The 22,781-nt window shown below is 37.7% G+C and overlaps 1 protein-coding gene across 1 annotated transcript in view; it reads left to right on the top strand.

The window, feature by feature from the left end:
• LOC112054731 (transmembrane protein 132E) overlaps nt 1-22,546 on the top strand; it is a 140,107-nt gene extending 117,561 nt beyond the window's left edge. Inside the window, exons 5-21 of the mRNA XM_052881784.1 lie at nt 763-906; nt 3,062-3,236; nt 4,896-5,044; nt 8,680-8,881; nt 10,314-10,486; nt 12,096-12,264; nt 13,132-13,404; nt 14,021-14,155; nt 14,394-14,434; nt 14,847-15,051; nt 15,608-15,911; nt 16,846-16,951; nt 17,302-17,420; nt 17,801-18,093; nt 18,539-18,631; nt 19,008-19,162; nt 19,650-22,546. Of these exons, the coding sequence (XP_052737744.1) occupies nt 763-906; nt 3,062-3,236; nt 4,896-5,044; nt 8,680-8,881; nt 10,314-10,486; nt 12,096-12,264; nt 13,132-13,404; nt 14,021-14,155; nt 14,394-14,434; nt 14,847-15,051; nt 15,608-15,911; nt 16,846-16,951; nt 17,302-17,420; nt 17,801-18,093; nt 18,539-18,631; nt 19,008-19,162; nt 19,650-19,664 (2,751 nt within the window). The 3' untranslated portion in view covers nt 19,665-22,546. The remainder of the gene's footprint in view (nt 1-762; nt 907-3,061; nt 3,237-4,895; nt 5,045-8,679; nt 8,882-10,313; nt 10,487-12,095; nt 12,265-13,131; nt 13,405-14,020; nt 14,156-14,393; nt 14,435-14,846; nt 15,052-15,607; nt 15,912-16,845; nt 16,952-17,301; nt 17,421-17,800; nt 18,094-18,538; nt 18,632-19,007; nt 19,163-19,649) is intronic.
• Nucleotides 22,547-22,781: the final 235 nt, after the last annotated feature.

The following is a 22,781-nucleotide window of genomic DNA, read 5'->3' as shown; positions in this document are numbered from 1 at the left end:
GCTCAGTGTAAATGTTTATATTGTTTTAGTACCGTCTTTGTTGTGTTGTTTCAACTAAATGTCGGGAGGGCAACACAACCGACTATAACAATTTAATATTGAAGATGATTATTAAATTGAAGCAGTTTGTTTGTAATTAGTAATTGCATAAGTACTCGCGACTTATCAAAAGTGAATTTTGTATAACAAAACCCTAACAAAACCCCTCTTAACGTAGCTTCTTACGATTCATTATTACCGAAGCTTCTACTAACCGAAAACTCTACTCCACTCATCTCTACCTAATAATATTGAATAATTAATTTAAATTAAATCCTTTGATTATTGAACATATTTTTAATTTTGTCTTCAATTACAAAGCATTTAATTTAATTTTAAAATATTGATAAAAAGTGGTACTTACTTATATACACTTTTTAGATCTTTTAGTAGTCATCAACCCATATTTGGCACTGCTGAGCACGAGTCTTCTCTCAGAATGAGAGGGGTTAGTCCAATAGTACACCACGCTGGCCCAATGCGGATTGGCAGACTTCACACACGTAGAGAATGAAGAAAAATCTCTGGTATGCAGGTTTCCTCACGATGTTTTTCCTTCGCCGTTTAAGACACGTGATATTTAATTTCTTAAAATGCATATAACTGTAAGTTGGAGGTGCATGCTCCGGACCGGATTCGAATCTATGTTCTCCTTAATCGGAGGTAGAGATCTTTTATGATACCTAAAATGTACTTAGTCTTTGGTTGTTATCTTTTGTGCAGAACTGGGAGGTCCTCAACACGGCTGTGCTCACCGGGCGTCAAGTCTCTCAGGCGATGAAGGTGCTGATAGTATCGCAAGCGGGTCAAGTTGCTGACGTCACGCTACAGAGCTCCTGCCACTCGGAGGACGAAAGTGTACTTAAAGTGAGTTCTTCTTTACGCCCATGTCTTCAATATATCAGATATTCTTAAGTAAACATGTCCAATTAACCTTCCTACATTTAAGCTAAGGAGTATACCTGATTCTCTAAAGATAAATAGCATGTATTCATGTAATGTATATACCATTCTTTGGCATGCTTTGGAGCTGAAATCGATTTGCGGACATATTTTTAACATAAATACCATACTTCAATATCGAGTTCGAGTAGTATAATAAGGTAGGACACGTCAAACTTCGAGTTCGTTCTGAAAACGAGGCGTTTACTGCGCTACCACAGCGCAGTAAACGAAAATAAACCAGCCGAGTTTTTTCTTTTTACTTTTTGATTGTGTAAGTACCGTAGGCTCCTTAATGGGATATAAGTGGCGTCACCGGGGTTTTGGGCGAGCGTAGAAGCATCGCCTGATGGGACCTGAAGGCAGATGTAGGAGAGATGGGCGGAACGTATCTCTAAGGGCATCTCTGAGACTCGAACCTCGGCTTATTATGATAATACTGCGCAGTAGGGAATGTTGCTATGTTCAAACGGATCCGAAGCTCAGCGCAACCTATGAGTACCTTTTTTCAAAATTCCCATTACTTTTTACGCGCTTTTTGTAAAGCGTATTTATGGGTATTTACTAAAGCATTATCAGTATGAACTATAACATCAAATCATTTTGAAACCACTAAGTATGGTATCTTAAAATCTAAGCTTACGTATGGTTTATATACCATATTTTATATATTATTCAAGATGAAAGATTATATCGAATCTTTTATCGATGAAAGATTATCCGAAACCACTAAGTATGGTATCTTAAAATCTAAGCTTGCGTATGGCTTATCTACCATATTTATGTATTATTTAAGATGAAAGAAGCCCTTTTATATAAGGCTAAGTGGCTACGGGTTTTAAGCAGCGTTACTTAAGGGAAAGTCTGTGTGACCCGAGGGATTTGTTGGACAAAACCGCGGTCGCGGTAGGTACCTATTACGAATGGAAAGCTTACTTCGTTATTACAAATTAAAGTAGATACTTTGCATAAAATAAAAGACCTTTCCGAGGCATTGTTTACGTAATGATAGTAATTCCACTCCTATTATACCGACTGTAAAAAATACAATAAACGTAAAATAGTCCAGCACGCTGCAAATTCAGGTAATTCTGGTTACACTTCTGGAATGGGAATTATTTTTATTTCCGGTAATCTGCTTTTTTAACATACTGCGGAAATGTAAACCATGGCACCACAAGGAAATGTCAAATGGGTTTTAAGTTGTACATACATAGGTACCTACTCTTACCGACGAATTATAGTTAGGTTAGGTTAGGTTAGGTTAGTTATTAGGATAGTTTTTTACCATTCAAATCCCTAAGCACTGTAGACTTGACAGTTTACTTGGTTGTATCAGTCCCTGCATTCTGTAAAGTTACAGCGATGTGACATCATCGCTCATTTCCAAGGCATAATCAGCGTGCACTTCGTACATGCAAAAATGCACTGCCCACCCTAAGGACTCATTACGAACATAGATTGTGCATACCCTAGTTAAAGTCCTTGTACACGCCACTGAAACACACATGTATAACAAAACTATCACAATACCAATCTTGGTAGGATTAGTAAGATTCCATAATAATTAGGTAGATAATAATTAATCATCACTCATTGCATTGCATTTGCATTTGGACATGTTATGCAAATACGAGTAGGTTATCTGATAAGTTAATATAAGGATAGCAGACGTCCTTCGGTTTCACCCGCGTAGTTCCTATTCCCATGGGAATACAGGGATAAAATAAAGCATAAGACACTCTAAAGTGACGTGTCTTTCTATTGGTAAAAGAATTTTCAAAATCGGTTCAGTAGAACCATAGATTACCCCCTTATAATACCATGAAACTTTACCTCTGGTAATATTAGTATACATTTATTTTACACATCCAGACATTCTTTGTTTTAATTGTTTCTAATAATTAGTTAATATTGACCTTATCTAACCGAATGTCTCTTAAAAATCAATAGGGATACGAACCTAATCATTTATATGGACATTTTCAAAATCAGTGTAATAGGTTCAAAGATTACACCCTACAACCTAATAAATTCACAAACTTGACCCCTTTATAATTTTACTTTTATATATGTGTAGGTATCGTCATCATGCAGTTCGGTCTACGTCGATGGATCGGAAATCCGGGGCTCTTCGAACGCGTCGGTGATAGTCAAATACGGCACCTACACCGGTCTGGCGAGATTCACCGTGTGGATGCCAGAGTATCCGCTCGAAATCGACGTCGACGACAACCGGCTCTCGCAAATCAAAGGTATACCTTCTATATGTATATGTATTGTAGGAAATAGTAGTCTGAGATGGATATGACATCGTTTGATCTCGCTTGTGCCGACGCTAGGTGAGGTGACTTGTTTCCATAAACAGTAGAGAGTTAGAGAGGGGTAACGATTGGTTGGCGGGAACGACTTGCGATATAAGGCGCTTGTCGTACGGTCGGCTTCAGTATGCTCGTGGCGTTCGAGCCGCCCACATTTTTTGTTGTGTAATTCTGAATGGAATACTTGGGATAGGCGGGGAGAGTAACTTGAGTGGAAAAGGGGAGTGTTTTTTAACTGTCATTAACCCTACATACAAAGATCACAAGTTCGTGACTCCGCTCTAGCTCTCTCTTCCATTTCACGCTCTTCTACTCTAGGTTCATATTTTGGTTGCAGTTTGAATTGGTAATTAAATTGTCCTGACAAATGTTGTGAATCTAAACCTTTGTTCGATATTGGTTGTCTTGTTTTTGTCCACTTAATCCACTTCTGCTAAAAGTATGTTAAAAAAAAAAAAAAAAAGTCCATAATTGGCTACTTTTGGTAGGAGCATAGGCTGTCAAACTTTCAGCTTTAATTTAAATATGTCTGGCCATTGTTTTTGTTTATAGTCCAATAGTCAGTTTAAGAACAAAATATCATTTAATTCCAGTCCAGATTAATGATAAACATAAAACCATAATTACTTCCATTTGATTTTCCCATTACAAACGATACGACCCTGTAAACAGCATGTCTCCTTCAATTTCAAGTTGACACACGATACCCGTAATTCTCGCTAATGCTTTAAACAGGAAACCTTCTATTAACTTTGAAGACATTAACCCCTCTTAATGAAAGGATCAGGTAGGTAATTGTATCGGTTAGGCTCGTCGAATCCGGACATGGTAAAATTAGTTGGTAATTAGAAACTTTGATGTAGATAGAAATGACGCCTAATAATTTCAATAGATTTATTTAATAAATTGATTACACACTTAGAATATAGTCTCAAACTACCTATAACACAATTAAAGTTAAGCGTAAATAAACTTATATGGATATCTTCAAGTCATCATCTTCTAGGCAAGCGCGTTCTACTATAGGCTGCATCATCGCTTTCCATCTTCCTGATTGCAGCTAAGCGCTTGCTTATACAAAATAACAAAAAAAATAAAAAAAACTAACCTTGTACGAGTACATATTTGATTCCTACAGTCTGGCTCTGATCAAGTTGTTGTAGTCTAATATACTTGCCTATTTAGTCTAAGTATTGTTCCGGTATGAATTGTAGGTACATACCGGGAAATTATAATTCCATGTACATTGGTAGTATATTGAAAAGCCAGGCATAGATAGCAATTGTTATTCTTTATTCAATTTATACGATCGGTTTCCATATTTTCTTACAAAAAGTTTTATCTCCCACATAGGTTAAGAGACGCAAGATTTTACTTGATAGTAAGCTCTAAGCTTTCATATTTTATATTCAGATCCTCAAGAAGCTTAATTTTTAAAAACGCCACTAATATAAAAGTAGCAAACAAAAAAGAAAATACCTCTCTACACGTTCCTATACATTATCATGTCGGCATTCGCCTATTGTTGAGCAGTGCACAAAGTTTTTGTTCCACCTACTTCGCTGTATTGACCCATATGTATTATTTCACAAGGCTGGAAAGTATCAGACGAAGCGAACGGCAAAGACAGATTAAGAAGGTCTTTGTCGTCGCGAGGGTGGGGCGGCTCCAGACCCGACGCGCCCAACTCCCTGACGGATCAGCGTTCGTGCCGACTGCGATATCAACAAAGCAACGTTGAGGTTTGTATAGCTTTCTTTACGGTAGACTAATAGGTATTAAGTAACTATGGTAGGTATTACGGATATAGTAGGTATATACTACGATGCAATGGCGTGGCGTGCCTTGGAGGAGCCCTTTTTCAAAATTAGTTAGGCGGCCCAAGTGAAAACGTAAAGGGTAATTTCTCACAAAAGAAACAAAATGCTCGCTTAAAATAAATAGTAATGAAATTTTGGGCGCACGCTGAACCAGGGAAAATTATTACCTACATTTTACTAATTTTTGATTTCACACGTAAGGGGCCCCTGTAGTTCGGAGGCCCCGTATCTTTAATACGGCTGATACAGCGGTAGCTACGCCCCTGCTACGATGGACAATGGGATGGCGACCCCGTACCGGAAAGCGCAGTGTTCGTCGACCCCCCTCTAGGTGGACTGAGAACATCAAGCGGGTTGCAGGAAGCCGCTGGATGCTGGCGGCTCGAGACCGTTGTTCTTGGAAGTCTATGCAAGAAGCTTCTTAGTAGCAGTGGACGTCCATCGGCTGACAATGATGATATGCTGTCACGGTCATAGGCAGTGTTTTTTAATAAGGATGAAAATTATTCTGATTAAATATAGTAGTACCTAACTAAAGTAACAAGAGATTTGACTTTGGTATGATGTACTACACGGTAAGCGCGTGACGTGAAACTGAAAGACCATTAGCAAAACAGAAAGACGTTTATAAATTATCATTTCTATCTGAGTGGTCGGTTTTTATAAATGGGTTTCGATGTGACATGCCTCACATATCTCTCTAAATAAATTACAATGCGTTTCCGCTGTGTTGATGTTTCTAGGATAGGTACTTTTAACCTACCCTATCCTAGATCCTAAATATCAAGCAATATTATAATCTAACCATGGCCTTAGATGGACAAATAGATGGTTAAGGTTTAAACACAGAAATGCGCTTGTACTCCGCGTTACTACTACATCCGAAGCCAAGCGGTCTTCCTAAAATATAATAACGGTAACACATACTACGAGTACCTAAGGCTGAGGAGGTTTATGATGAAAGTTATCCTGTTCCTAGCGACAAGTAATATTAGTTGGAAACTATAGATAGTTGCGATCACAAAAAAACGGTGCGGTCAACTTCAGAAACTGGGACTCGGAGACGAGGAAGGGACAAGATAAAACTCTTATCTTATTAGATTGTTAAATGTTCGTTTCCTAGTATATTCCGGATATGATTGCAGTGTTATGTAATATGTCGGGAATCAGTGGATACCTAAAAACGTTGGTTCAATCTATATAGGACATTGTCTAGTCTTGTTTCGATCTGAATGTCACTATGTACGTTGGTAGTAATGAAAAGTCGGACTTCTCAAGACGTGAACGTGGGTAGACGTGACATAGCTTTCTTTCAGTGCCAAATATTTTAGTTTTATTGTATTTTAGTTTATTGTATGGACTCTATGAACTAATCATTATCATCATATCAGCCTATGGACGTCCACTGCAGGACATAGGCCTTTTGTAGGGACTTTCAAATATCACGATCCTGAGGCGCCTGCATCCAACGAATCCCTGTGACTCGCTTGATGTCGTCAGTCCACCTGGTGGGGGGTCGACCAACACTGCGCTTTGTTGTGCGGGGTCGCTATTTCAGCACCTTGGGACCCCAACGTCCATCGGCTCTACGAACTATGTGCCCCGCCCATTGCCGCTTCAGCTACGCGACACGTCGAATTATGAACTATTGACTCTTACTTATTTTGTATTTCTTGCTAACTGAGCCATTCAGTCGCTCAGATCCTATTTCTATACCAAATAAATATATCTGTGCAAAATATTGTCGAGATTTGTTCAGCTACTTTTTTCAATCTTCCTATTTTATACTTCCCTATGGACCTTCTGCTTAGTTATAGCATAACCAAGGGAAAAAGTAATTAATTTATAGTTTTTAACAGTATTGTTTTTACTATATTCTTTGTAAACTCCTTTAGCCTTAAAGAAACTGAAAAATAAATAAGCCGAATTGGTCGAGAGGTTGGTCCCTTTGGAATATCTGAGAAGATTATTAATAGTAAAAACAATACTTTTAAAAACTGAAATAGTAAAAACAATACTAAAAATATTTTGGCTGGTGGGAGGCTGCGGCCGTGGATAGTTACCACCCTACCGGCAAAGACGTACCGCCAAGCGATTTAGCGTTCCGGTACGATGCCGTGTAGAACCCGAAAGGGGTGTGGATTTTCATCCTCCTCCTAACAAGTTAGCCCGCTTCCATCTAAGACTACATCATCACTTACCATCAGGTGAGATTGTAGTCAAGGGCTAACTTGTAAAGAATAAAAAAAAAAAAAATAGTAAAAATAATACTTAGTTTTTAAAAGTATTGTTTTTACTATTTTCTTCGTAAACTCCTTTAGCCTTAAAGAAACTGAAAAATAAATAAGTCGAATTGGTTGAGACGTAAATAACCTTTTGTCCCTTTGGAATATCTAAGAAGATTATTAATAATGTAATCCAAAGTAAATAATATATAATATTTTGTGGCGTCTCCGTAATTACTGTCTATTTTCTTTGTTTTCGTTCCGGAAGCGGTCCATTAATTAATAAAGTGCGGTGCCGACGGCCGCCTTACCCTTGGACTGATGCCAATTAACAGGATCTGTTATTTTCCCGCACCAACATTTATCTTCATTCGTCTTATATGAAGTTCAAATAAACGTATGATTAATTATTTAGGTTTCCAGGAAAACATATCCTTTTAATAAATTAAATCCCCAAATTCGTAGTTATTTGAATATAGGTTATATATGAATCCTTAACTTGGAATTTACATTATTTCATTATACCTTTAAAAATTCTATTCAGTCCTAGAAACCTATTAGAGATGAAACCGATGAAGCAAATGTGTAGTAGTTCGAAACTTAAAAGGTAAATTAGAAATCCTTCCTGATTAGAGAACAAAACAGGCATTACAGGTATACATACAATTATTTAAAATTTAAGTAGCTGTGGCGTGCACTTCATAAAAAAATCAGAGGACCTCCTAACCCAGAGCCAAATTTTCCATTTCGCATAATTTATGATTAAGTTATGATATTGACGATATTATCACGCTAATGATATTAAGTAAGTTTATGACAGCAGAAACAGTCGGTTTCTATGGGTTTTTAATAAAATTGCCATAAATGTTGGATTAAAAGTTAAAAAGAAGTAGAACATAAAAGTAATATTCGAAATTATCTACTTTTGGGCATACTTTACAAATGTAGCGCTATGAAAATAAAGGTGATGTCGGAATATATTATCACTACATATTTACAAATATAAATAAACAAATATACTTACACAATATATACATCACTACTAACCCCAAAGTAAGCGTTATCCTGTGATAATAGGTAGATACTAATATAGCAGATTTTATCATAATATTTATACATATAAATACTTATATAATGCATAAATAAACTCAGACACTGGAAAACACTCACAAATATTTCCCAGTTGTGGGAATCGTACTACCGTGGATGCATAAATTAGGGTCACTACCAATCACTACCTACCCAAATTTTCAGACTTCAACGCGTCCGATAACAATTATGCCCCCAGAAAATTGTCCGAACCCTGAATACTACAATGACTTCTCTATCCAGGTGTACGCCCGATTCCTGGCCAAAGACCACGACTCCGGGCGCGTGTCGTACTTCGTGTCCCGTCGGACGTGGCTCAAAGTGACCGAGCTCGTGTTGTCGCTAATGCGGGTATCCGACCCGCGTATTGCGTCACTGCGCGATCGCGTGCTGCAGGGACGCAGCACCGGCCGCACGGAAGTACAAGTTCTGTCGCCGATCACGGGTAAGTTTTTATTAGAGTAGGTAACTACTGAATTAGTGGTAGTGGATATCTGTACTGTTATATATTCTTTGACAGAAATAATAACAGTCCAAGGTCCGTAGGTATTTTATGTATAGTTTAATTCGGCAGCAGATTTCGAAACTGGGTACCTACAGAGGTTCACACTCCGACGTCCCGCGCACGCCAATCAGCATTGGGCCAGCGTGGTGAACTATTAGCCGAATATAGGTTGTTAATGATGAAGATATTTATTTATGTGTGGTTAATAATATTATGTTTTCATGGTAAAGACGATCTTGAAGGCTATATAACCATACTCGTATGTAAAAACATGCGAATATGCCTCGTTACACAGTTCTGTAAGCGTAACAATTTCGAAACACGCAACTTTTCAAAGCTAACTTTGGAAAATCTAATTTCTAAAGTTGCTTCCGTTGTGGCGTAAATTTTACAGGATTCTAACTGTCTCTTACATGAGATATTGTTTATTTATTTAGCTTTAACATGTTTGAATGGGGATGATGACAGATTTTTTAATTGTATATAAATTAAGAGTATGCTAATAGTAAAGCAATTTTGTAAAAGGAACAGGGTATCTGCGATCATTACTTTCGGAGCTACAGGGATTTAAAGGGTCAGGTTTGCGGTGCTGCCGCGGATCTCTGAAAAACGCCCCATACAAAATGGCACGAACTAATGACGTACGTAATGTAATGATCGTTACATTTGTATGTGCGTTCAAACAAAACTACGAATATCTTTGTTATTTGTGCGTTTATGTTTATAGTTCATTTATTAAAAAATGTCACATTTAATATGAGGAAGTTAAAACTGTATGAATTTCATCTAATTATGATATAAGATTTTTAATAAAACATAGTCATTATCCCCATTCCTAACGTAGGTAGGTACCTACTAACCTCAAAATTGTGGGTAGCATTTTCCTTGACTAATACCTTCCTAAATTTAAAAAACGATATATCACGATAAGATTTGGTACAGTTCAAATGATTTCGTCATTTGTGGGAAACAAATGCGTAGGTATTTTCTAGAAAAGAAAGTAGATACCTATTGATTTTGTCATTTCCTTCGCCTGCATAATTTTCAGTTATTGCGTCAATCGTAAAATTGGTTACGCAACTTTATTTTCCAGAATGATGGACCATTATGTAACTATTATCTGGCTTACATTTCTGCTTGAAGCGATCAAGTTGCAAACATTCGATGTAATTTCATCAGTTAAACAGTTGTTTGTTATAAAAGTTAGTTCTATGCGTTTATCAGACAAATATAGAATCCAGACCTTAGTATCGCAAACAACCATAAACTCGTTCTTAATACCAGATTTCCGAACACTATCTTCAAAGCAGCAAGTAGGTAGATGTTGATGCCTATATTAGGGTAGTAATTTCTTGTTGATTTTGTTTTACAGGTAGAGTGATCGGTCTCCGCGAAGTGCGCGTAGTGAACGACAAAGTATCCATTTCCCGTCTGTTCGTGCGAGTTATATCTGGACTGCAACTTAATATTTCCCCGGACACCGCAATCGAGAATGGATACGTATCTGAGACCACAGTAACTAGGCGCTTGACGGCACAGTATCAGGTAAGTTTAACTCTATTTTTGCATAATAATACCTACTTTATCCTCCAAGTGCTATCGCTTAGCGGTACGCAAAGATTTTATACTAAAGTATGAAAATATCGTCTTAGGGAAAGCCCGGTAGGTTGGTAACTAGCCATAACCGATGCTTACCTCCAGACCTGAGCCAATTTAGAAAATATGTTATAGGAAGTAGTAGTCTGAGATGGATATGACGTCGCTCGATCTTGTGTTAACTTGTACCGACGCTAGGTGGCGTGACTTGTCTCTGTAAAGAGTAGGGAGTTAGAGAGGGGTAGCCATCAGACGGGAACGACTGGAGATATAAGGCGTAAGTACGGTCTAGCTCATTCTTGTCGTGGCGTTTGATCCCTGCACACCTTTTGTTGTATAATCCTTCATGGGTGATTTTGGGATAGGCGGAGTGACTTGAGTGGAAAAGAGGAGTGTTAGTTAACTGTTCAGGACGTCCTTAACCCTAAATACCACGGTTACAAATCCGTCTCCTCCATTCGACTCCATTCAAGGTCATTCTCTTCCATTCTAGGGTCTTATTTTGGTTACAGTTTGATTTGTTAATTAAGTTGTCCTGACAAATATTGTAAATCAAAAACATTGTTCGACGTTCGTTTTCTTATTTTTGTAATCCACTTCTGAGTCTGCTAAAATACTTTAAATAAATCTTAATCGAACCCAGGACCCCTCTGTTGATATCCAGAACACGGCCAACTGCAGCAGAGAGGTCGTCAAAAGAATTTACCAACGCCAAAAATGTTAAACGACATTTGTTATACTAGGCTGAGATAAAACAAGATTAAGACTTTATGCCGGCAAACAGCCATAAAGAAACACGCTTAAAATTATATGGAGCATACAAGGGCATGAGATCGTTCCGAAAATTTAACCATGTCTGTCGTAATTTCCTGAAATTAGATAGGTTTTATTATGTACACACATGTACTCAAGTTGTGTGACTTTGTGCAAAGTAGGTACTTACCTAATGTTTAAGTGGTCTTAATAAAAGTTTTTGAACTTTCAATGTATTCAAAAGCTAACTACTTATCTACTTACTATTTAAGTGATAATTCTATTAAATGTACTATCAATGTGCGTTTTCCATCTTAATTTTTCATTTGTTTGTTGATAAACATTCCACATCGAGTTTGGCTTAATTTATCTACCACATTCTATACCTTTCTACCCACCAACCGTAGGTGTCACTGTCATGTATATTTTAAGTACCTACTATGTTCTTTGTTCCACTTGCGTGCTCTATAGATATATGGTAGCTAAAAGGTTTAGGACAGCAAAGATCGATCAGCAACCTTTCGAGTCAGACCGAATGAGTCTCTATAGCTTGGCAAGTTCGTTGATGACACTTCCATGATATGCGGGCGACGGGGGGAAAGGACTGCGCGGGTCTGAAGTCGTGCGTGACAGACCATCGGTAGTGTTACGAACGAATTTGCCAAGCTATAAAGCCATTGTTCTACTTGTGAGCTGAATAGACCCGAAATATGGATAGCTAAAAGTTTTAGGATAGCAAAGGTCAATCGGCAACCTTTGGAGTCATACCGAATGAGTCACTAACGAAAATATTCGTTTATTTCAGGAGGGATTACTCGATATTGACATAGAGTTTTCCGACACGACTCGCACGGCGTTGCGCGACGTCGCCGTGTCGGATTATTACTTGCTGGTGGAGAGCTTGGACACGGAAGTTGTGGCTTTTGCGCCGATGCTGGCTTCGCGGCATCCGCGTGTTATTGCTGTTGGCGAAGGTATATGTTTCTTATTTACTTTTATATCAAACGATATTGACCTGTCTTTTAAACATTAAAAATATCTTTTTAAATAACAATTCATTTTCCTACTTGGTAAGCGAAAAGTTTGTGGCAGGCTTTGGCAGAGGCGTGAACTGCTTACTGTACAAGCGTAAAAGCCTGTCTTGCTTTTAAACCTTACACGATTTGCACAAATCCCGCAATAACCATGGATTATTCTGGGATAAAAAATATTAATATAATTTTTTTTTTAAATAAATTATTATTGCAATCGCCAGTAGGATCTCTTTTAATTTTAACTCCATTTTGTAGTTTCTGGGTCCTATATTTTTTTAGATGTACCTGTCTAACTACATGACTTGTTCAAAGTTGACCACGCCACTGGGTACACCAATAATATAGACTAACCGGTAGAGATCCAACTCAAGACCTCTCGGATTTATATCTGGCGACATAATAGTGGAACTATCGAGACTCTAAAATCATTATTTATTAAACATAGATACCTATACGTATACTAAGTATAGGCAGGCATGTTTAAGTACGATCGCGTTTACTAAAACGTTTTCCGATAAAGTCACGCAATTGTTGCTATTAAGCGGGGAAGGTCACAGGAGTTTTTATTGTTCCTTACCTACGATTATTCTAAACTCACGTTACAATAAACGAAAAAATCGATATAGAACTCAAATATCGTACGTAGGGGAAAAATGTATTACAATGGAAAAAACTGTAGTGTTCCGTTAGACTAAATTAATACTTTGAACTCTTATAATCCACAAAAATACCGATAGCAATTCCCCACATTACTTATAAGATAGACGAGAGAGTTAATACTAATAACGCTCTATGTAAATATTCCAGGTAGCGGCGAGCTTCTCCGAGTAACCCTCCTAACCCCCGAGCAATGCAGATCGGGCCCCTTACGTCGGGTGGCCTTGCCCGGAAAAGGCGATACCAAGACCCCCGCCAACATTAAGAACATACCGGGAGCACTGGCGAGCGCCGCGGCCAGTGTCGACGTAGACTTCAGCGGTAGTGATGCGCCGCAAAGGCCCGACACACCACAAAATGACGATATCATGGCTCGAGGGGGTGTGAGGACTGGCATATCTGATCTAAGCGACGTTCTTAAAGGTACACTACCATAGGTTTTTATTTAACTAGCTCTTGCTAGTTTGCTTGCTAATACGTCGATTCAACTAAGTCCTAAGCAATGTGAATGATCTACTAACAAGGCCATGTTTCTTTAGGAAAGGGTAATTTGGAGGTTAGACACAACTTAAACGCGGATTCGGGGGTGTGTTAGAACAAATAAATCAAAATATGGCCTCATGACTCAGTTGAAAAGAAAATACTATCAGCTACCTATAGTATTTTTGGGCCAGTTCTTGAAACTTCCTGACTTTAGAATAGACTCAAATGTGATTTACCTTCAGAGACAGTGCAACAATATGGTACGAGTACTATGGAGCAGTTGAAAGGTGGCCATGGTAACTCCTAAAGTACACAAGATAAATCTATCGAGATTAGGCTCATTTGTCTCTGCAAACAATCTGGTGCTAAATTCAGCATTTGTACTAAAGCTGATATTTTGTAATATGTTTGTAATCATTAATTTCCTATAAATATACGTTATATTCGGTATAGTGATAGGTATGTAAGTAAGCGTAGTGTGTACGGAATATTTTTTTAGAGAAGAGAAGAGAAGAATTCTCTAGGAATAATCAGAACTTCTGCTATTTGTTTTCAGGATTTTCTCCCTTCAAAGACGAAAATAACCACGAGCCGACAGTACAAGCGCAACAATACGGCTCTATATTCAGAAGCAACTCCGCGCTGCACCCCAGACACCCGCCGCAAAACAACATGTCAAAAGTTGAAATAGGTCAGTATTTAAATAAATTAGTGTAAAAACAAAAAACATAAAATCAGAATTGATGTTTCTTTATTTATTATGGCTTATTGACTGACTAATATTCTTTCAAGGCTATTTTTAGTATTGAAAATATTTCCCTGTAAAGCTGACTAAAGACTTTATTCTCTTGATTGTGGACTCTCCGCAGATTTGGACAAGTAAAAATTAGAAACTCGTATTTTGAATTTGATTTTTTTTTTAATTTCAGGCATGTTCGTTCTACTGGGGGCATTTTGCTTGGCCATTGTGGTGAGTTTACATTTATTATTTATTTTTCCATATTATTACAAGGTTATTTTGGTTACAAGTTGAGTAATGAAACACTTTTTTCTGCTGCTAAGCAAACATAGCAGTGTTTCGATCTGTAGGCTAGGAAAAATGCTTTAACAGTACTAGAGTATATTATAACTTGAATATTCTTAAAATATCATATTAAGGCGATGGTTTTTCAATATTGGTAAGCCACAATCTACTAGTATTTGTGCTATTAAGTTGGTAGTTCATAGTTGTACCAGAGCGCTTGTATAAAACATTTTGATACATTATTATTAAGGAGAGGTACTAAAATGATTGTACCTACCTACTATTGTTTCCTAAATAAATAAATAAAAAATAAGTGTACGCATATCATCTAAAACGGTTGTTAAACGCTTCGTTCCAGGTGTTCGTAGTGTCGTGCGTAGTGTACGCGTACCGGCTCAAGCCGGCCAACGCGGACACAAACAATGGCAACGCGCGCCCCATGCCGGCCGTGGCGGAGGGCGGGCGGCTGCAGGTGGCCGGGCTGGTCGGCACTACCCTGGGCCTGGCTAAGGACAAGCCTCCGAGGGAGTCCACCACTAACGCACACGACTGGGTTTGGTTGGGTAAGTCTACAGAGATTAACCCCTTCATCGGCATTAGCTTTTTTTACTATGGAGATGGACTTTACATTAGACCCACCACGCTGCTACAATCTCATTCGATGGAATCCAAACATTATTACCCAATTCACTTATTAAACAATAAGCCCTTATTACTGCTGATTTTTTACGTTTACATTATATTATACTCTAGCGGACGCACCCGAAATCGTTCGCGTGGATTTCAGTTTTCACAAATCCCGCGGGAACAATTCTGCCATACCTACATGATTTTTGCGAAACTTTAACCGTTTATGCAGCGTAAGCTCTCAATAGGAAAAAACCCCCGATTTTGAAATATCCGCTCCGCTCCTATTAGTTTTAGCGTCTATTATATTCCTAGATAAATGGGCTATCTTGGAAGAAGCTAACTTGAAAGATATACTTTTAGACTATACCCATATCGTTGCGTTGCTAAGTGCCATCATACCAGCCAAAAGCATTACCACCCTTGCCATAGAGGTCGTCAGAATTTTTGATGATGAATTACCATTTAACGACTTCATTAATATATTTGCAGGTCGAGCGACTATCGAGAGAAATGGTACCCGACATCCCGTAAACCGAAACTCGACGCAACCGGCCGAAAAGACCAACAACAACCAAGAGATGAGGATCACGTCCAACCCCCTCAACTACAACTACGTGGACCCGGACGACGCCATCAGGGACAACGGGAACGTCATGGTGACCAGCTTCGACAACCCCAACTCCATAGAACTGCCATCGCAGAACGAGAAACGGGAGCGCGTCATCGACTCCACCACCTACTGCAAGAAGCCAGCGAGGCACAACCGCCAGCACTCCGGAGACGGTCATTGGCAGTAAGATTATCATTGCCATCATTAGTTGCATCAATCAACAGCCATTACAACATTGTAAATTAATATTTAGTTTATGCCATACAGGGCAATAGAAATGGCGTTTAGATACGTACTTTTCAGTACAATACAGAAATGAAAAAAGTACTAAAAATCTTGTATATTCTATGAGATTACTCCATTAGTCTTAGTTAAAATATTATTTAACAATAGTAAAAATAAGCTCATTTCATTATTTTCACACCGATCCAGCTTTGCAAATGCATATCGTGGCAATTTATATATACTCTTTGATCTGTATTTCACTGATTGACAGTTGTCTTTGCAAACGCAGGCTGTCTATGTCAAAGTCCAAATGAATGAGATATAATTGTTAAATTTATGTTAGTGTTATAATCTTATTAAAACTGGTCACGAACAATCAAATTTCCATGTCCCAATTTTGTCACCACCTATTTTCTCATCAAACCAAGCTAAAAAAACTCTATTATATCATCGATATTCTCTTTCAGTTCGCTTTTATTTGAGATCGCACTCGAGTATATTTGCAGACATTCAGTTATTCTTCCTCAATTTCACCACCCACAACTTTTAAACGGCTCAACCGATTTACATCAAACATGTCTAAGAACACTCGCACCTTCAATAACGTCACCCTTAATACAAAAAAAAACTAAATCGCTTCATACGTTTGGGAACTATGGTGCCACGAACAGACAGACACGTCAAAATTATAACACTCTTCCTCTTTGCGTCAGGAGTTAAAAACCAATGTCTAAAAGTACATCACGCTCCGTAGTGTTTCCGAGACTCCGTATCCATTGATAACATCCAGATTCATCAGCCATTTCTATTGCCTTTATATTTAAATTACTTTGGTTTACGCAATGTTTGGGACCAAATTCTTATTTTAATTTATCTCCTTTCGCTATTCCAGAATGGATACCAGCGCCGAGGCCGACTACCGACCCCCCGTACCTCCCCATAGGAACTCTTCAACGCCACAACCTCAAGTCCCTGTGCCGCCTAGAAATACCACCAAAGTAAATACAATATTATTTTTTAAACAAGCTTTAAGACTGACACCATTTTGCTTTTTATATTTTCCTTATTGGTAAGTAAATATACAATTTACTGTGACAATTTTTATGGTGTATAAAATTGTCTAATCTTTGAAGTCCGCCATATTAGTTTAAACTGGCATGTAAGTAACCATAATATGTTTTCATTGAAATGATTAAAAATGCGTATACGCCTATGCAAAATTACTGTTGGAGTTGGTTGGAGATTTCTGTTGAAAGAATTGAACAAGAATGGCATCTTAAAATATTTTTAAATTTTAGGTATTTTTGTTTTGCCCTTCCGCAAAGTAATGATTCATTTTTTGATACAGATTTTGTCGGAGACCGTTATGCCTCCTACTAGACGAAGCCACTCCAGGAATCACCACAAGAAACACGATCGCGAACATGACTCCAAAAGATCTCCGGAAAATGGTCGACGCCCAGACCGGTGAGTTTTTTCATCATACAATTAATTTTGATATTGAAAAAGAATTTTTAGAGGAATTTATTGTACAGTTTATCTTTAGATTTATTTAAAAACTACTTAAAAAATAAGAAATCTTGGGATGTCGGCCATATTGGAGTTATTATGACGTCACTTACCTAATAATGCTATTTATTAAGATTTTAGTAATCTGACCGGGTAGGTGTATAAAAATTTTAGTGGAATCATTTAGGTATAAACTATTTGTCTGTAAAATTCATTTGCAAAATGTGATCTAGCTAAACATAAAGCTTTACCATAACTAATAAAATGTTGTGTTACGATATTAGCGGTCGTTTTCCTTAGAAAAGTATATCACTTCAAAATTGTGTGTTTCTTCACAGAATTATTGATTTGAACAAAGCCGAATCCCCGTACATGTCGAGCCGCGATATCATGGACCAGTACAAACGCGACTCATACCCCCTGCAACTACGAGACGAATTCGACAACCCCGTGGAGAAGCTCACCAACAAGGACGACTGCGCCCGTATGTTCGAGTTCGACAACGACGCGCCACTCATCATGGAGAAGAAGGACTACAGAGAAATCGTCGGCCTCAACAGAGGAACTGACGACTCGCGACGCACTTTTGTGAAACCGGAGAGCCCTGACTACATGCACGATTCGGGAATTGGTAAATACATTTTCTGCATTTTTTGGTCCTGCCTGAGCAATGCAACAGCCTACAAAGAGCTCGACTTCTACTATTGCTCGCTGTTTACTTTATAATTAGGATAGTGTACTTTAACTTCCTTGTTGGTCGTTGGGGTTATGCCAAAAATTGTTGCGTTTTCTTTCAAGAAATTCCTAGAATTGGGAAGATACACTTACCAAAAATTACCAAATGATAATGGTGGAATGATATAGCTGAACTAATAAACCCTATCAGCGTATGTGTATCCTGCAGGCAACAATGAACCTTAATCATGTCTAAAGCAATAGAGAATAGGCGTTTCCTAAACAAATGCATCTCAACTTTGACCTCATCTTTGCTCTCTAGCAGACATGATTGTTGTCATACATATCCACCATTAAAATACATTTTCAATATTTATATAAAACTAAATTTATTACTGCAGGATTGCCAGAAGTACAAATGAGACACAAGAACAAAAACAAGGAATCAAACAACGCTAAAGGTGATTTCGTTGAGCTGTCCACACAAACCAAAGGTACATCTTACATACGACAACTTGTACACTTCAATTTCATTTCACTTCAATTAATCACTTGAAACTCGCTCAAAGGTATGGGTTGAATATTTCCAACCACTTTCAGATAAGCCCGAGCAAGAAAGACAGCCATAGAGCTTCATTACTTTCATTCAATAAGTTATTATAAATATTATGTTAATGCAAGACGAAGTCCTCATGCAGTTCAGGCGAATGACGACAGAGTGTAGGTGGCAGTCGCATTATTTACTCACATCTTCATTCAGAACACATGTTTATTCGGAACATCGGGAGTGTTACGAACGAAGTTGCCAAGCTATACACACAGTGTAATGCAAGTGCGCGGCAGGCGAGTGTAACTCGGGCTCGGTTTCAGGCGGGAGCTCCCCGGAGGTGAAGCGCGCCACGATAGTCGGCAACCCCATGTACTCGCGCGCGCCGGACGAGCCGCGCGACGCGACGGAGCCGCTCGGTCTCGACGACCTGCACATGGACTACGATCAAATCATGCACTATTTCCACAACCTCAAGGTATAAATCGCCACACCGTCCCACCATGCTTCTAGTGTAGACGTTGCTGTCGCTTGCATCGATACTCGAGCACCGGGCACGCGGCCGCGGCAGCGCGACCTTCTATCATATCCCTTCTCGTATTTCGATGTTCGATGTACTCTCTTATGAATGATAGAGCCTGAATTTTGATGCATTTAATAAGAATAGTGTTAGTGTTTTATATGAATGCGTTTTATACGAGTATACAATATGACGATACAGTATTATAGGTCTATAGGTAGGTTGTATACCTATATGACTTCCCGTCGTATTCGTTCGGATATGCCTTACAGCAATTTTATTCTTAGATCTTTTCACACACACTTTTTCCCGATCGAACCATTCATTGATTTCTCATCAAGTAGAATGTTAGCAAGCTATCTTCTCACTAGCATAGATTAAATAGTATCTCACTACATTCCTTTATAGAGCATCTGACTGATGTCCATTTTCAAATTTTTCGCAGGAATCAAACGCCTGAGTAGAGCAGATCATTGCAAAGATCCGGCAGATATTGTCTACGTTTAAATATCAGCATATCACCAAAGCTCCTCCAATCGACGTATTCAATGCACCCACCGACTCGGTCGGGGCAGCCGGGGATAGTACTGTTGACGCGCGCAACAACAACGCACGCCCCGCACCCACGCAAGTGCTGTGCGACTCCATCGCTCACAAAAACACCTTCATGAAGCGTCAGTTGACGTTCCTACTGGAGCATTTGAGCGAGCCGTACGAGTGATGTTGCCAGTCAGAGTATTATCCTCAAACAATATGTGTCCGAAAGTGGATCCTTGCAGTGATCGGAAACGAAATATAAACGATGTAACTTTTATAACTATTTAAGCTTTGACTGTTTAAGACTATGGACCTGTTTCGCACCCAAATTCACCTACAAAAAAGTCTGTCGTGTTTTGAGGGGGATGAAGTAAACTCACACATCGAAAATATTTAACACCATTAAATATATTGTGTCCATACACTACACACAACTATAAATTTGACTCGCAATACACACAGGCGTAATTTTTAAACTCACAAACACATTGACAAGACTATCCACAGAATATATGCATAGAATATTTAATTACTTGATCGATGTTTTGCTGTTCCGTAAAATGAATCGATTCTTTTACGGAAAGATATTGTTTTTATTATAAATTTGATAAAATTAAGGTAGAAACACTTACAAATGAAACGTTACTCCATCTTTTATTAAACTACAAGTTTTTGGCCGTTTTTTATGCCATTCAACTACACAAACTGGCATTTTTAGGGAGCTCTGTACAAGACGAAAACAAGTACAACAATGAAACATCGATTCTATAGCAACAGTTTTTATTCTTAAACGTGTTAGATCATTGATTTTTGATCTTTACCAGAGGGGTAACGGTTAGCGAGGCAGGTCCTGTTATTAATGGTCGAAGTATTTTAGCGTTAAACGTATTTAATCTAGTCATCGAAGTGCACACGAGTGACGAACTGTTCGGTGTGCATGTAGTAACTAATACTCACATGTCAATCAATATAATGTTGTAGATAATGAATTATACGCGTTCGTTTTATCTGTTTTATAATGTAAACTTCTATTCAGTCTTAATAAACCACGAGAGCGATATAATACCTACCTACGTACCAGTCATTTTATAGTCTTCGCCACATTATTCCAATACCAAATTATATAAATTTAATATCTTCGCATTTGTCCTAGATCTGTAAATATTTTCCACTAGAGACAGTAAAAACGCTACCTCACTTATATATTATGTCTTAGCTTAGCCAATATCTATATCGCAAGCGAAATGTACAATTCGAGCTAGTACCTAATACTAATATTGTTAATAATTTATCATTTTACAGCAATTTATTGTTTTGTAGAGTCCAATTTTCGTTTAGTCCTTTATAAAATCAAAAAATGTTTATAGATGTTAAGACTGCAGATTGCCAGTGTTTAGGGTTAATACTAATTTATTTAATGGTTTAGCAATTACCTACATAGCATAAGACAGAACTAGTCAAATATTTTAACTATGGGCTAATAATTTGCTCAAGAATATATTACAGTTATATGACAATTAATATGCCAGATTGTTAATATTAAAACACTTTTTTACGTTCCTTATTTTATACCACCGTATGAAAAACTGGTGTTATAAATACTTTAGTTTTTAGAATGTTATATGTATAGTAGTACACTTATTAGCACTCGGCCTACAACAAATATTCAGTGTTCAATAATACAGAACAGTAACCTTGTTGATACTTGTAACCATATTACTGATAAATTATTTAACGAAAGGCTAATTAAATGTAATATTGTGATAACCGACTGCTAACATTGATTTGGTGCAGTCGACTTTATAAATAAAAAAGTCATATCATATTATGAAATCTAGCGCTTGTATAATAATATATTGTAGACACTATTATTAATTTATTGAGAAAATGTACATTGCATTTACTTGTAAGTTAGGTTTTTAGGCTTTGTAAATATTGTTATGACGTTATATAATTTATAGTTATGTGGAGGTCGGATGGCGTAATTAAGTCGCCATTGACGGTCAATTATTCTCACGTTTCTGCAGCACGAACGTCAGCGAAGACGAACCGTCATGCACGCAGTGACCAATACACGATCAGTTATAGTCGTGGGTGCTGCAGAAACGTGAGAATAATTGATCGTCAATGGCGTGCATTAGAAAATAAATGTGGTAGTCGCTTAACTTGCAGTCAGAGGAGTAGATGCACACAATTATGAAGAAATATTTCGTGTCTGTTACAAAATGTACACTAAAAAGTAAATGTTTTTGATCTTGTAATTGTGTATTAATGTGACCCTGAATATATTACTTATTATAAAAAATAGAAAAAAGAATGGTTATCGGCAAAAATCAAATAGTGAAAATAATTTATTAGAGTAAGTTGGTCAGTGACTAATGTTTGCAGAATGTTGAGTATTGTATCTGTAATGAAGTTTTTATAACTAAATTGTGAGTTTTTAATTTGTCTCAGAAAGCGAAGAATTTGAATGCTACAAAGTTAAGTTATAAAAACATTATTAAAGAAGATATTTACTGTGCTATTACTTAAAGAATCTATTGTAAAACTCGATACTCCAGAACATTGCGGATAGTTGTTTGGCTTTTGTCGTTAGGTTAGACAAGTTGGACACGAAACTACTTTATGCTGTATGTAGTATTTGTTACTGAAACACTTGTTTTTTGTTGAGTTTTGCCATATAATAAAAGAGGAGTTTATGAAAATAAAATAGTGCTACAAAATTTATACATGTATGCAAACTGAGGCTTGTCACGGAAATCCTTTAATAAGATGTCAAATATAATAAAACAATATTAAATATGATTGATTATTTCATTATTATGAACCCACGGAACCTATTCCTTTTACTATAACTATGACTCATTCATCGCTACACGCCTCCCGCCCCGCGCGGAACATCGAAAGTGTTACGAACGAAGTTGCTAAGCTATATTTAAAAAATCCTTGGCTGAGTTTGTTGTGGGCTCTTCTCGGACCAAGGCACGTTTGGAACCCTCGTAACTTTAGTTTTAAGTTTTCGACTATTATTACCACCATT

The sequence above is a fragment of the Bicyclus anynana genome, chromosome 5 (assembly GCF_947172395.1).
Source record: "Bicyclus anynana chromosome 5, ilBicAnyn1.1, whole genome shotgun sequence".
NCBI lineage: Eukaryota > Metazoa > Arthropoda > Insecta > Lepidoptera > Nymphalidae > Bicyclus > Bicyclus anynana.
The sequence above is the reverse complement of the archived record's forward strand: the minus strand, read 5'-3'. Positions and strand labels throughout refer to the sequence as shown.